At 34.8% G+C, this 15,199-nt stretch overlaps 1 protein-coding gene and 1 pseudogene across 1 annotated transcript; one reads left to right on the forward strand and one right to left on the reverse strand.

Annotated features, from left to right (window-relative positions):
* The first annotated feature begins 2,711 nt into the window (after positions 1-2,711).
* LOC120178122 lies at positions 2,712-8,639 on the forward strand (annotated as a pseudogene).
* Positions 8,640-8,898: 259 nt separating this feature from the next.
* Positions 8,899-12,110, reverse strand: LOC120178121 (polyadenylate-binding protein 8-like). The gene is made up of 9 exons (XM_039184065.1): positions 11,873-12,110; positions 11,440-11,558; positions 10,673-11,329; positions 10,515-10,592; positions 10,365-10,454; positions 10,126-10,260; positions 9,823-9,993; positions 9,526-9,729; positions 8,899-9,328 (listed from the first exon to the last, which is right to left on the reverse strand). The coding sequence occupies exons 1-9, from the start codon at positions 12,108-12,110 to the stop codon at positions 9,080-9,082; spliced, it is 1,941 nt and encodes a 646-aa protein (XP_039039996.1). The 3' UTR covers positions 8,899-9,079.
* Positions 12,111-15,199: the final 3,089 nt, after the last annotated feature.

Genomic DNA, 15,199 nt, shown 5'->3' on the forward strand with positions numbered 1-15,199 from the left:
GATGAGAGGAGAAATTATTGCAGCTTGGAACACAAATAAAACCCAGAAACCAGAAGTGATGGAGGGATTATGATGGGTCAAAAGAAGGGGGGGTTTAGCATTGGATGCTATTACTAGCCACCGACAAACAACCAACCAAATTTACTCGAAACCAAGGTTGCTATAAAAATGGCGAAAAGGGGAGGGGTAATAAAGAGATGAGCGGTGATAAAGGAGGAAATTGAAGGGTGGGGCTGAGCAAATATGCTTGCATGATAATCAAAAGAAGATCAATGGATGATCCATTAAAGTATAAAGTGTCGTGAAAATGGACTCGATTTCATGCAGTGGGGTTCTTGGATTTCCGTGAAAGAGACAAAAGAAAGAAAGGTGGTGTTACGCGCTATCAGAGGGTTTGGGCTTAGGACCGGACTAGGGATGGGAAGTTGACGAGTTAAGTCGAGTTGAATCGAGTCGATTCAAGTTATAGTTAAGTATTTAATTGAAGCGAGTTTAGTTTAAGTTGGGTATTTAATTGAGTCTAGTCGATTAATAAATTAAATATAGTTTGTTAAAAAAAATTGAGTTAATCGAATAAGATCACAATCATATTCGATATATGTATATATTCTTCATTTTTTCCAAATGTAAAATACATATATCATACAAAGTTGAGGTATTATACTCGAACTTGAAAATCAAAATAATAATTATTAAAAATGTTAAGTTATTCGAATTCTGTTTTATAACTTAACTCAATTTTAAATTGTTTAGCTGATTTATGAAACTATAAATTGAATTAAGAAAAACTAATAATTTTTTAGAGTCGAATTTCACTCAATTTTAATTAAAACGACAATTTAATTCGATGAAATACTCCTCCTGACTCATCTTATTACATATTTAATTTGTTTTTATCAAAATTCGAGACATCAGTAATAATTTTATTTGGTTTGATTTTTATTTTTTTAATTTGATAAGACGATTTATTATATAGTATTTACACATTCCTTTTTAATATTATTAGTTTTGAGTTTTAAAATTTTATTTTGATAAAACGATTTATTACATCATATTTATGCATTATTTTTTTTACCATTTTAAATGTAAAATAAAATTTGATTAAGTTAATTACTATTTTAAAACTCCTAAATTATAAACTTTTCAAATGCTAATACTCGGATCAGTTCTACAAATTTTGACGTGGGCAGCAATCCACGCGCGACGATAGGGGGTGGGTTGGATGGTCCCGGCTCTGGCTCATAGTGAAAGTTGAGCAAATAATGATAATGTTGTGTAAGATTTTATATTTATTTATTTTAATATTTTACTTTATTGAAGATATAATTTATATTATATTTCTAAGATAAATAGAATATAAAAAAAATTAAATTAACTCGAATATTGTTAGATTGATACATAACGAAGTAAAACATCCTAAAAAAAGTAATAATATTTAAATAATTTTTATAAAATTAGATTTGAATAACTCAAAAATGTATTCTTTAAATTAACTGTAATAATTTGATGTTTTATATTTTAAGATGTCAGATAATTCGATATTTTTATATTATATATTGAACCTTAATTGAGAAAATAATTTTTTATATGAACTATTTTTTAAAACCATTATCCATTAATTTGACTTGATAAGAGTTTTTTTCTTCTTATTATTTAAAAAATATATTTTAAATAATTAAATTGATATCACAAATAAATTTGACAATAATCGATATTATCTAAAAATTTGAAATTTAAATTAATATTTGTCTTAAATGATGATGAATTATTTCAAATTTAAAAATTATTTCAAACCATTATCCAATAATTTTACCTGATAAGGATTTTGTTTACCGGTTCATCTATAATGATTAATCGTTTAGTAAATATATTTAACTTAAAATCTTTTCTTAAATTAATATATTTTAGGGTAAATTACTCGTTTAGTATCTAAACTATTAATTTTAGTATGTTTTAGTATCTAAACTCAAATTTTTCAAAATCATACTCAAAATTTAGTTTTTGTTTCATTTTAGTACCTTGCTAAAAACTTAACGTTAAATTTTTAAAATTAAAAGTTTAGATATTAAAATGGACCAAAACTAATAGTTAAATATGAAAACAAAAATAAAACAAAAATTAAAAGTTATATATGATTTTAAAAAATTGAAAGTTTAAATGCTAAAATATATCAAAACTAATAATTTAAATACTAAATACGAAATTTATCCTAAATTTAAGTATTTTATTTAAAAATTTATAAAAAATTAAAACAATAGGGTAATATTTAATATTAAAAGGATTTTTTCCCACTTACTATTAGTTTATTAATCTTATATTAAGGGGTGGTTTGTTTGTCTCTTAATGGAATCATTCAACGTTGAATGTTGAATCATTTAGTATTCAACGTGTTTGTTTCGCACCTCTAAATAATTTAGTATTGACTGATTTAGTACTGACTGATTTAGTAAAACAGTGCTGAATGATTAACACAAAAGTACATTATGAATTATTCAGAGCCAATTATCAAATAACATGTCACATTCAAAACCTTTAAATCATTTAACATTTAAATAATTCAACGCTTAATAAATAAACAACCCTTAAATCGTCAATCTTTACACAACCTAACCGACATCCCCCGCAATAAAACTTTACTCATTTCAAATCATCAACATAAAAAATTAAAAAAAAAATTGTAAAATAATATTTGCAATTTCCCAATCTCCTCCACGAGACTCAACCCTATGGAGATAACTCCCGCGGCTCCTCCTCCTCCGGCGGGCTTTGAAAACGCCAGTTCCTCCACAGATTCCGTTGTAGAAGACAGTATGAAGCCGTCTCCGTCTACTTCGTCCACATCGTCAGAGAAGGAAGAAAAAGCGAAGTCATCGATGTCGTTCGGGTCGGCGGCGGCGGCGGCTAAGTACGGCGCGGAGATGGAGGAGGAGGAAGAAGAGGATGACGTTTGCAGGATCTGCCGGAACCCGGGCGATGCTGAGAATCCGCTTCGATACCCTTGCGCTTGTAGCGGTAGTATCAAATTTGTCCACCAGGATTGCCTTCTTCAATGGTTGAATCACAGCAATGCTCGTAAATGCGAAGTTAGGTTATTTTTTGTAATCATTTTTGGTATATATGATAGGTTTTTCGTAAATTATTTTAATTCCAGTTAGGGTTTTTTTATTATTATATTTCATGATTTGGTATTTGATTTAGGTATGATTATAAAACGATTGGCAAAGGTGATTAATAAAGGAAGACATTTTTGGCTTCATTTTAATTCCTTTACGAAGAATGTCAATTGAAGTTACAAATTTTGATAGCTTTCCATTTTTGGAGTCTTGGGAAGTTGATGAACATTTTGTTTCTTTTCATTGTTTTGCAATGATGCTCATGGTTTTAGACTCAACAATTCTAAATTTGATTAGCCCATGGTCAAAGGCATTAACTTAATTATGTTACAGATTAGCCTTGAACTTTAGGTTATAAATGCTAAAAAGTCATGCACAAGACACAAGTGTTGTTTCCACTTTCCTCATTAGTACCATGTTATGAATGGCATTTATAGATTTTAGAGAAGTTTGCTGATCGGAAATGATTTCCGTTTTCATGTTGTGAGCACGGCTTCTTATGAATTCTTATTTTTGCATGTCATTTCATAATACTTATATGTGCGCGTGTGAATTCTCTTTATCTATCTTCTTCTGACTATGTTTTTCTATTTATGTATCTGCTTCTCTCCCTCTCCTCTCCTCTCCCTGTTTTTTTTTAATCTTATGTTTGAAAAGATTCTACATGTGACTCTTTCTCTCTATTTGTGTCACTTTTTTATAATTAAAAAAATATTTATGCTCCACTTCAGAAGGTAGAGTTGCCATGTGAGTTTAATGCTTTAACTATTCTCGACTTTATTTGCAGGTTTGCAAGCATGCATTTTCTTTCTCTCCTGTGTATGCTGAGAATGCTCCAGCAAGGCTTCCTTTTCAGGAGTTTGTTGTTGGGATGGCAATGAAAGCTTGTCATGTTCTGCAGTTCTTTTTGCGCCTTAGTTTTGTACTTTCAGTTTGGCTCCTCATTATACCTTTCATTACCTTTTGGATATGGTGCTTGGCTTTTGTCAGGAGTTTTGGTGAAGCTCAGAGATTATTCCTAAGCCACATTTCAATCACAATCATTCTAACTGATTGCTTGCACGGGTTCCTACTTTCTGCTAGCATTGTGTTTATTTTTCTTGGAGCCACTTCTTTGAGGGATTATTTTCGGCATTTGCGAGAGCTTGGTGGAGATGCTGAGAGAGAAGATGAAGTGGATAGGAATGGTGCTCGTGCTGCTAGGCGACCCCCGGAACAAGCTAATAGGAATTTAGCTGGTGATGGTAATGGTGAAGATGCTGGTGGAGCACAAGGTATTGGTGGAGCCGGCCAAATGATCAGAAGGAATGCTGAAAATGTGGCTGCTCGTTGGGAAATGCAGGCAGCACGTCTTGAAGCTCACGTTGAACAGATGTTTGATGGCCTGGATGATGCTGATGGTGCTGAGGATGTACCTTTTGATGAGCTTGTTGGCATGCAGGGTCCTGTTTTCCATTTGGTTGAGAATGCATTCACGGTAAGTTTCTTTGGTTGTTTTACTTTTATTATCTAATGAACTATCCTCTAACTTCTTATTGACATTCTCTCACTAGTGTTTGACTTGACTTGCTGTTGGAGATTTTCTTGGGAACCTTTAGGAACCGACACTAGCTTATCGCCCTATCAACCAAAAAACAAAGGAATTTTTGTGAGCTTGCATTTGTGTTAATCTGTTGAGTGGCTTGGTTCTTGCTAAGTAGAAATTTGATAAGATTTATAGTTTAGGACTTCATTGAGTGAACAAACATGATTAATTTTTCAGCACTTTTCGTGATCAGATGCCTGATGATTGTTTCTTTGCTATATTATTAATGGTAGAAATTTTATCCTATATCTTATTTTTTTTAAAGAGTGCTATTATTGCCTCTTTTTTCGTTCATTAAAATGTTTCCTCTTCCAAAATACCAACACTTGAGGCCATTGTATGCTTTTATGGTTTTATGCATTATTTGAGTTGTTAACAATAATCTTATATTCCATTGCTATTCCTCTAGATAGTGCTACTTTGAATTGCATGACGTCAGCTAGGAACTCTCGATCTCCACAATGAGTAGAATTTGCCTAATTCTCTCTATGTTAATACTATGTTCAGCATGACATTCTTTCATGATTTGATTTTCCATTCCTGCAGGTTCTAGCGAGCAATATGATATTCCTTGGTGTAGTAATTTTTGTGCCTTTCTCTATAGGCCGCATTATTCTCTATTACGTATCTTGGCTTTTCTCCTCTGCAAGTGGTCCGGTGCTGTCAGTAGTCATGCCACTGACAGATACTGCCCTTTCCTTGGCAAACATCACATTGAAGAACACATTAACTGTTGTTACAAATTTGACATCTGTAGGCCAAGGCCAGGTTGTAGAAATGTTGAAAGGAAACTCTACTGAAGTCGCTGAAGTTTCAAGCAACACAAGCGCACCATTTTCAGCAGATCTCTTGAAAGGAGTATCTATTGGATCATCAAGGCTTTATGATGTTACAATTCTTGCTATTGGGTACATGTTTATATTCTCCTTAGTCTTCTTCTATCTAGGTATTGTCACTTTGATTAGGTACACTAGGGGTGAGCCTTTGACAATGGGGAGATTCTATGGGATTTCCTCAATAGCCGAGACAATACCATCCCTCTTCAGGCAGTTCTTGGCGGCAATGAGGCATTTGATGACAATGATTAAGGTTGCTTTCCTGCTTGTAATTGAGCTTGGGGTGTTCCCTTTGATGTGTGGGTGGTGGCTAGATGTATGTACAATAAGGATGTTTGGAAAATCAATGTCTCAAAGTTTTCAGTTCTTCTCAGTCTCACCTTTAGCAAGCTCATTGATTCATTGGGTTGTAGGAATTGTATACATGCTACAAATAAGCATCTTTGTCAGCCTTCTTCGAGGGGTAATGCTTTTTTCCATCCTATGTTATTAAGTGTTCGTTTGGAACTTGTTATCATATTGTAGGATGAGTTGATACTAGCATAATTGTTACGGGCAGGTTTTACGTAATGGGGTTCTATACTTCCTTAGAGACCCAGCTGATCCAAACTACAATCCCTTCCGTGATTTAATTGATGATCCTGTACACAAGCACGCTCGCAGGGTCATGTTATCAGTTGCAGTTTATGGGAGTTTCATTGTGATGCTGGTATTTTTGCCTGTCAAGCTTGCTATGAGGATGGCACCCTCTATTTTCCCACTCGATATATCGTAGGATTGGTTCATACTGTTTCTTATTGTTTCACTTGTTTATACTTATTGTTATCTCACATTTAAATGATATGTTTGTTGCAGGGTTTCAGACCCATTTACCGAGATTCCGGCTGACATGCTTCTCTTTCAAATATGTATTCCATTTGCCGTTGAACATTTTAAATTGCGGACAACAATCAAGTCTCTTCTGTGCCATTGGTTTACTGCAGTTGGCTGGGCATTAGGCTTAACTGACTTCTTACTTCCCAGACCAGAGGAGAATGGTGCCCAGGAAAATGCCAATGTGGAACCGGGACAACTGGATAGACTACAGATTGTGCAACTAGGTGGACAGGAACAGGCCATGGCTGCATCTGCCGCCGCCGCTGATCCAAATAGAGGTCTCGCATCAGTGAACACTAATGCTGTGGAGGAGTTTGATGGAGATGAACAAACCGATTCAGAGTAAGTTATATGGTGCTTTTGATTGACAATATTACTTGATGTGTCTGATTTAATTGTTGTTCATATTTCGTTTTTCTTCATTTTGTTTGATTGTTTGTATACTTGCTTGAACTGCTGCTCTAAGATTCTACATTTGTAATCAGAATTTGTAGGTTTTACTTATAATATTAATATTAAAAAGATCATCGAATTTGCACATACAAGTTATTTTTACTTCCTTTGTTTAGATTTTAACTACCTGTGTTTAGAAGCATTACAACAATATGAAGTTTTACCATTTTCTGGGATGAGGAATCAAGTTATTCTTTTATATCTGATTCATCCAAATGGAGTTTTCTCGAAGTAGTTACTTGTTAGTATTGAATCCTGAAATGAAGACGGAATAATCTGGGCCTGTCAATCTACAAAGTTGGCATCTGTTCTATTTTCATTTAGGATGGGGGATTATGGTTAATGGCTGCTGCTGTTTTCCTCTTCGTCTTTTCTTACTACATTTTGTTAGTTTAATATCTTTGTTTGTAGTTGGCTCTCTAATTTTTATCGATGAATTCTTTAGCAAGTACAGTTTTGTTCTTCGCATTGTCCTGTTGCTGGTCATTGCTTGGATCACTTTGCTTGTATTCAACTCTGCCTTGGTAGTAGTACCGATATCACTTGGCCGTGCCCTATTCAATGTGATTCCTCTTCTCCCAATAACTCATGGCATTAAGTGCAATGGTAACGGAATTTGATTTTTACCCTCCCCCCCCCCCCCAAAATAAATAATAATAAAATAAAGTATTCTAATTATAATTTTAGTGCTAATTGATTATTGTTTTGTTTTTCATTGTAGATCTTTATGCTTTTGTCATTGGAAGCTATTTCATTTGGACAGTCTTGGCTGGGGCTAGATACTCCATTGAGCACATAAGAACAAAGAGGGCTTCAGTTCTGTTAGGCCAAATCTGGAAGTGGGGTGTCATTGTCATCAAGAGCTCCTTGCTATTATTAATATGGGTATGTGATCAGTAACCTGGGCTTTGTACTTGTTTCCAAGTTCCCGATATCTAACTCATATCTTCATTGGTGCTGTATTGTCCAGATTTTTGTCATTCCTGTTCTTATTGGCCTTCTTTTTGAGCTTTTGGTGATTGTACCAATGCGGGTGCCTGTGGACGAGAGTCCTGTTTTCCTCCTTTATCAAGATTGGGCGTTGGGTCTCATTTTTCTGAAGATATGGACTAGACTTGTAAGTGTCAAACCACAATTGAACTATATAATACCACGAGGATGTTATTCCCTGACACGGCCAAAACGTGATTTCTTATATCCACAGGTTATGCTGGATCGTATGATGCCATTGGTAGATGAAAGCTGGCGAGTAAAATTCGAAAGGGTGAGAGAAGATGGCTTCACTAGACTGCAGAGCCTTTGGGTGTTGCGGGAGATCGTGTTTCCTATCATAATGAAGTTGCTGACAGCGTTGTGTTTACCTTACGTATTAGCCGAGGGGTGTTTCCCGTGCTTGGATATCCATTGGTGGTTAACTCGGCCGTCTACCGCTTCGCATGGCTGGGATGCCTTTGCCTTAGCTTGTTGTGCTTTTGTGCTAAGAGATTTCATGTCTGGTTCACTAACCTCCACAACTCTATAAGGGACGATAGATACCTCATTGGTCGTCGACTTCATAACTTCGGGGAAGACTCGGAACAAAAGCAAAGTGAGATAGGAGCTTCATCTGAAACACCACTGGGCAATGGAATAATCCGGCAACCTGATCATGAGGCTGATGTTGGGTTGAGGTTGAGGCGTGTTAATTAAAACGTAGCCTCTGATGCAGAAGTTTTCTAAAAGCTTGTATGAATCCATGCTGAAACATATAATTGACAACCTGGTATATTCACTGTGTTAGGTAGTGTGTATGAAACGTGTCAAAAAATGGAGATTAACATCTTGACTTGGCAATTAGGGCTTTGTCCTAAAATTTGAGCTGCTGAGAAAGTAATCAAATTACCAGTTTTTACGTGAACTCTGAAATTTGAGATTGAACCACCACAAAGCATATGTAAACAAGAATGGACTGGACACATAAACAAAAGCAATGAAAACCCAAAAATCCTCGACAGCTAAAAGGCACACAATAAAATTCCAAATCCCCAGACAAATGTAAGAGTTAAAGTGCATTCTCAGTCGCATAGCAAAAAAACCAATAATAGTTTCAATGTTCCAAAAACACTGGGAAAACGGCAGTGAATCCAAAACCAGCTAAGTCATCCTTCTAACCAAGGAAACTCATTTGTGAGGCCCAATAGAAAGCCACACTAAGCAACTCAAGCAGGCATTCAAAATCAAGGGCCAAGGTTGTCATTTAATGACAATGAAGTCAGTTGATCGGCAGCACCACCGGCTTGCTGCTGCTGTTGAGCTACCGTCCTCAGAACCTCCATCGCTTCTGCTACTTTGGCTTTTAGAGCCTCGGGGGACTCTAGCAAGTGTAAAACTTCAGTCTGATCCATCTCCAGAAGCATCCCTGTTACTTTAGCCGCTGCATCGGGTTCCAGCTGCTCAACAAGTGGATAGAGATTCTCTCCCAGCATCTACACGTTGATCCATGTAAGGCAATTTCAGTTTATTAATATACGGGGAAGTTCACATTTCTGTATGTGTATACGTGTGATTAACCCTTATAACAAAAGCATAAAAGGCATCTTATTATGCAACAAGTATAATCTATATTTTGACAGCACCAATATGCAGAAAGAGGAGCAAATAAATAAAACAAAGCAGTACGCACAGTTCTTTGCTGATCTGGAGTAGCATTTGCAAGAGCTGTGGCCAAAGCTCCAATCGGAATTGGTTGCGGAAGTGGTGCATCGCGCATTGGCATGCCACTCATATCATATGGAACAGACATCATGCCTCCAGCAACATTAGGCATTGAAACATCAGGCAGTCCCCGACCTGGTGGATAGCGATAGACCCGCCCACGGGGTAGCATCTGATATTTTAGTGATCCATCAGATGAAGTATTTATGGGATATATGGGTATGTATCAAAGATATTGCAAAATCACAAAAGTGAAGGAACAAACCTGGTGCTGCATTAAAGGAGATGGTTGCTGATTTTGCTGAGACCCAGCTCTTCTGCCGCCTGGACGCTGACCCTGCTGGCCTTGCTGAACCATCGGTACGAAGAAATTTGGCATGGGAGCCCCACCAGGCCTCATACCTGGAACAAGCTGCTGCTGATATCCAAATCCGGGCTGACAGAATAAAATGGCAAAAACAAGATAGTGATTTTCTATAGCAGATGTCACGGTAAACATTAATTTTTTAATTCAGTAGGTTAAAAAAATAACCAGAAACATTAAAGGAAAAAAATGCATATATAATACCTGAGGAGGGAACATTGGAGGTGGTTGACCATAGAATATTTGTTGCCCAAGACCTGGACCTCCAGGTGGGTACATTGGCATTCGAGGTCCAACTGAAGGTGCCATTGCAAGTGGTCGCATTTGAGAGAACTGAGCCTGTAAAAAGTGTGGCATATGCCTTAGCATAAGAAAGAATCATAACCATCCTTTGTGGCACTACAGTTTGGCTGAGACTCGAAGAAAATATCAAAATAACACACCTGCAACCTGGCTCTCCTATCTTCCTTCCTTTGAGCTTGCGCAACATAGAGAGGTTTGTTGGCGATCATTTTGCCATTCATTTCAGCAAGCTGTTATAACCAGAATTAGATTATGCTATACAATAAGATTACGGGAGTAGGTATACTTACAGCTTTAGATGCTTCTTCTGGAGTTGAAAAAGAAACAAACCCAGATCCTTTACTTATCCCATTAGGGTCTCGCATAACCTGTTACATTTAATAATAGGATCAGCCAACCGAGTATCGAATCCACTGAACTCGACTATTCAGAAAACAGGCTAACTAACCTTGCATGATGTTATGTTACCATATTGAGAGAATAGCTCTTTAAGTTTCTCGTCACTTATGCTATCATCCAAATTCTTAACATATAAGTTTGCTCCTTGAAATTTATCCGCTGCCTCTTTCATTGTCTGTTCAAATCGCTGTTTCAGTTCAGCCTCCCTTTCAGATTTTTTTTGAGCTTTCCCGACAAACCATTCCTTATCATCGAATTTCTTTCCATTTAGGGAATCAACAGCTCTAGCAGCGTCATCAGCATTCTCAAAGTTGATAAACCCGAAGCCCTTGGATTTCCCGTCTGCATCTCTCATCACCACGGCACTAGTGATTAGACCAAATTCACCAAAAATCTTATTCAAGTCTTCATCAGTAGTCAACTCCGAGAGATTCTTTACATAGACATTGTTAAATTTTGTCTTGCTAGTAGAAGTGTCTCTTTCTTGCTTGCGAACAAAAGGGCCAACATAGACTTGCTTATCGTTCAACAGCATACCATTCAATTGGTCTATTGCTTTTTGGGCAGATTCCTCATTGTCAAATTGTACAAACCCATAACCTTTCGACTGGCCAGAGGGATCCATGGCTAACTTGCAAGAGAGAATGTTTCCGAATGCAGAAAACGTATCATGCAAAGCTTTTTGGTCGATTCCCTTATCTAAATTCTGCGAGAATCACATAAAACAAACACAAAATAAACAAAGCGAGACAACTGGAGCACAAATTTACCAAACAAATCAGCAAAAGAAACCCTACGACGGGTAAGTTTTATCACCTTGATAAATATATTTCCGGCACCACTTTTACGAATACTAGGGTCACGGTTCGAATACATAATCCGGATAGGCTTTCCATTCAGAGGAGTGAAGTTCAGAAGCTCCAATGCCCTTGCAGCTGTAAGTAAACAAAATAAGATACCATCCGGAATAACTAAACAACTTTTTTTGAAATCAATGCAGAAGCAAAATACAAAAATATTTCTTTGAATCAGCCATACATACATACATACATATATACTACTGTATCAGCCATTTCCAATTCAATTAAAACTGATAACTTTTTTTTTCCTTTCATAATTCATCAAAACTAAATGCAAATACTACTACAAGCAACCATCCATTATTCAACAAAGGCAAATGAATTAAAGAAGAAAAAAAATCAAATCTACAATGAACAAAATCATTTGGAAGAAGAATTGATGATTTTACCATCTTGGGGGTTGCCATAGTTGACATAACCGTAACCAAGAGACCTTCGGGTGGGCAAATCCGTGCACAAGCGAACAGTAAGCAGCTGACCGACCTGGTTAAAGTACTCATAAAGCTGTGTCTCAGTAACACTTGGATCCAAATCCCCAACATAGAGCGACGTTACAAACTGGTTATTGGCTCCCCCAGATCCATTGTTAACGCTCCCACTTTGCCCCTGAACTTGAACATGCGCCATCTCTCTAAACCTCTGAAGCCAGCAGCTAAAAAAAACCCTCTTTTTTCCTTCAAAGTTTTCTTTTTTTAGGGTTTTCTTATCTTCCCTCCCCTCTCTGTTATTAATCAAACAAAACCCGAAGAGCAATTAATAATAATAATAAATGACAGTGAGCTGAAAATCCCAACCTTTCCTAAAGAAACAAACTTCCCTTTTTTAACTTTTTTTCTTGTTTTCAAAAGGGTAGGAGAGGGAAGGGGAAGCGGATATTTCCCCGCCGGCGGTAGAGTGGGCGGCTGTGCGTGAGAATGTGAGGTTTGAAGAAAGAAAAGGAGTAGCTGCGAAGGGCGCAACACAGGACCGAATTGGACACCCTCAAAGTTGTAATATAAGTTCGGAGGTTTCTTTCGATAGTAAACCCTAAGTTGGGATCACAAGACGAGATCTCAGCCGTTGGATTTCTTAAGAGAGATTTTTGACGGGGCCAACAGGTGGCGTTCCGCATTTTATTATTAACAAGTTTAACATTTATTAATAAATTGAAATGTAGAGAATAATCAGTTTATTTGGACATAACATTATCCTCACATAACATATTATTAAGAATATTTTATTTGATTAACTGGTTGAAATGTAAATTTAAAAAATCATATTATAATAAATTATTATTATTATAATAGATTTTATTATTAAAAAGGTTAACATTTATTAATAAATTGAAATGTAGTGAACAATAGTCATTTTATTTAAAGAAATGAGATACAAGATTCTTTAAATAATAATTACAATCCTCATTTTTAACACCGTAACTGGGATAAATTAAATTGAGAAAATCACATTCATAATAAATATTTATAATTATCAAAATTAATCGATTAATAAATTGAATAAAGATAAAAATACAAAACAACTATCATGTGTAAAATAGGTAAACTACATAAATGGTTACTTTTGTTTTAACTTTTTAATTTTTTTCGCACTGAATTTAAAAAATATAATATTTGATTACTTTCTTTTCATTTTAATTAATATGTGGTCATTGAAGGTTAACAGCCGTTAAACTTTTAACGATTTGCTGACGTAGTACGGTAAATATATAAAATTAAAATTACATCATTTTTACATAGATAATACATGGTTTAAGTTTCGGCCACTTTTCTTTCATATTTGAACACTTTGTTGAAACGATTCTTAAACTTTTTGAGGCTAAGAGTGGAACGATCCAACTTAATTTTAAAAGATCATGTTTTGAAGAACAAAGTGATTCAGAGTTTTCATCAACCTTTGAGTTAGGTAGGTCGAATACCAAAAAAATGTATTTTAAAATAATTTTGAGAAAAATCATTTACAAGACAACAATTGGTCTACGAATTACCAAAAATTCATTTTTAATGATTCGGGAGTCGATTACACGTGGGAAAGGATAAGCACCCCTACAGCACCCAAAATTGGTATCTCTCGATTATACATTGTCTAAAATAGTGGAATTTTACATATTTGAATCCAAAATTTAAATTATAATTATTTTATTTAATTCCGATAAATGAATTTGAAAAAAATGAATTTCTTTATAAAATATTTGACTATAGAAACCATTTAATTTACTCGATTTTATTTGAAAACGATGCCTCTTTACTTCAAAAATTATTGGAAACTGTTATCCAATCATAATGGACACAACTCCACTAAGGCACTAACTCTTGATATAAAGCAGCAATGCCTTTGATTTTATAAAAATGAGAAAAAATACATGCATAATTAATGAATGCAATAACAACAAATAAAATGAAAATAATACATGAAATATCACTTATATACAAATTTAAAAGGGACTGAAATGAAATAAAATAGAAAGTAAGGCTTAAATTAAAGAAATGCATAAACAAAAATACTAGAATCTTAACGGACTTAACTGTAAATGCTGGGAATTTAAAATATAGACATTAAAATATAGAAAATTAAAGTGTTGAAATGAAAATAACAGAAAGTAAACAACCGAATAAAAATAAAAGTTAGCGGTTAATGCTTAATAATTTTATTCGAACCATAATAATTCATGCCATACCACGGAACAGGTCGCAACAAGGTCGTAAATTAATTAGAAATTTTTTTGAAAGGTTAATAGTTAGTAAATTAGAAATTAGTAACTTAAAGTTTTATCCGGACCACAATAATGCAGGTCATACCCCAGAATGGGTCACTGCAAGGTCGTATCATAATTTAATAATAGGGAACAAAATGTAATAAAATAAAATACACTAGCTAATTCAAAATAAAACAGAATAACAAAATGGTGATCAAATTAAAATAAACATAAAATAACATGTAGAATTCGAAGTAAAACAAAAAAAAGAGGATTTGATGACTAATATGTAAATATGCGCCTAATGTTAGAGGGTCTAAGCTTGAATTTCCTAAAACTTTGAGTGTAAATCCCGATCCTTTTTTATTTCGCTTCATTCCCCACCCAAACCTTAAACGAATTTTTTATTTTTATCTCTCTCCCTCGACGAAGCTCCCAACACATTCGAAGACCCATAAATGCTTCGTCCTATTCCTTCAAACCCTAAATCGACACTTAAAAGACTAAAATTGTAATACCCAAACTTTGGGTTGGTGACTGAAATGTAAAGATTTAAAATTTGGTGGTTTAATTGTGTCTAGGACTTAATATCAAATATGGAATAATAGAAGGGAAAAGAGGACATTTAGCATGAATGAATTTAAAATTCATTTTTAAGGGTTATATAAGCATGTGGGAAATAAGGAAAGAAATAAATGAAAAACCTAGAAGCATGGCTTTCTCTTATTCTCTTCTCTTCTCTTCCACCGTATACTTCCATGGCTAAGGTAAGTTAATTGAAGTTGGTTAATTCATTCATTTTTTTATTTAGTTTTGGTTCTTTGAGTAATATAGAAGGTTAATAAAGCTTAAAGATGAGTTGAAACTAAGAGATAGATGAATTAATGATGAATTAGTAAAATGAGTTTTTAAGGGTTGTTAGAAAATGATGAATAATTTAGAACATGTTTGAAGAATTGGTATTATTTTTAGTTTCAAGAGTTTTATGGAAGATTTTAGATGTTAAAAGGATTTTAATGGATATAAG

Source organism: Hibiscus syriacus, unplaced genomic scaffold, assembly GCF_006381635.1.
Source record: "Hibiscus syriacus cultivar Baekdansim isolate YM2019G1 unplaced genomic scaffold, ASM638163v2 tig00112344_pilon, whole genome shotgun sequence".
Taxonomy (NCBI): domain Eukaryota; kingdom Viridiplantae; phylum Streptophyta; class Magnoliopsida; order Malvales; family Malvaceae; genus Hibiscus; species Hibiscus syriacus.

Excerpts from the sequence above, each read along its gene's own strand:
- LOC120178121 (XM_039184065.1), bottom strand. The coding sequence starts at position 12,110 with ATGGCGCATGTTCAAGTTCAGGGGCAAAGTGGGAGCGTTAACAATGGA. Across the intron at positions 11,559-11,872 it reads CTATGGCAACCCCCAAGATG|CTGCAAGGGCATTGGAGCTT; the intron begins GTAAAATCATCA and ends GTTTACTTACAG. Across the intron at positions 9,994-10,125 it reads CTCCAATGTTCCCTCCTCAG|CCCGGATTTGGATATCAGCA; the intron begins GTATTATATATG and ends TTATTCTGTCAG.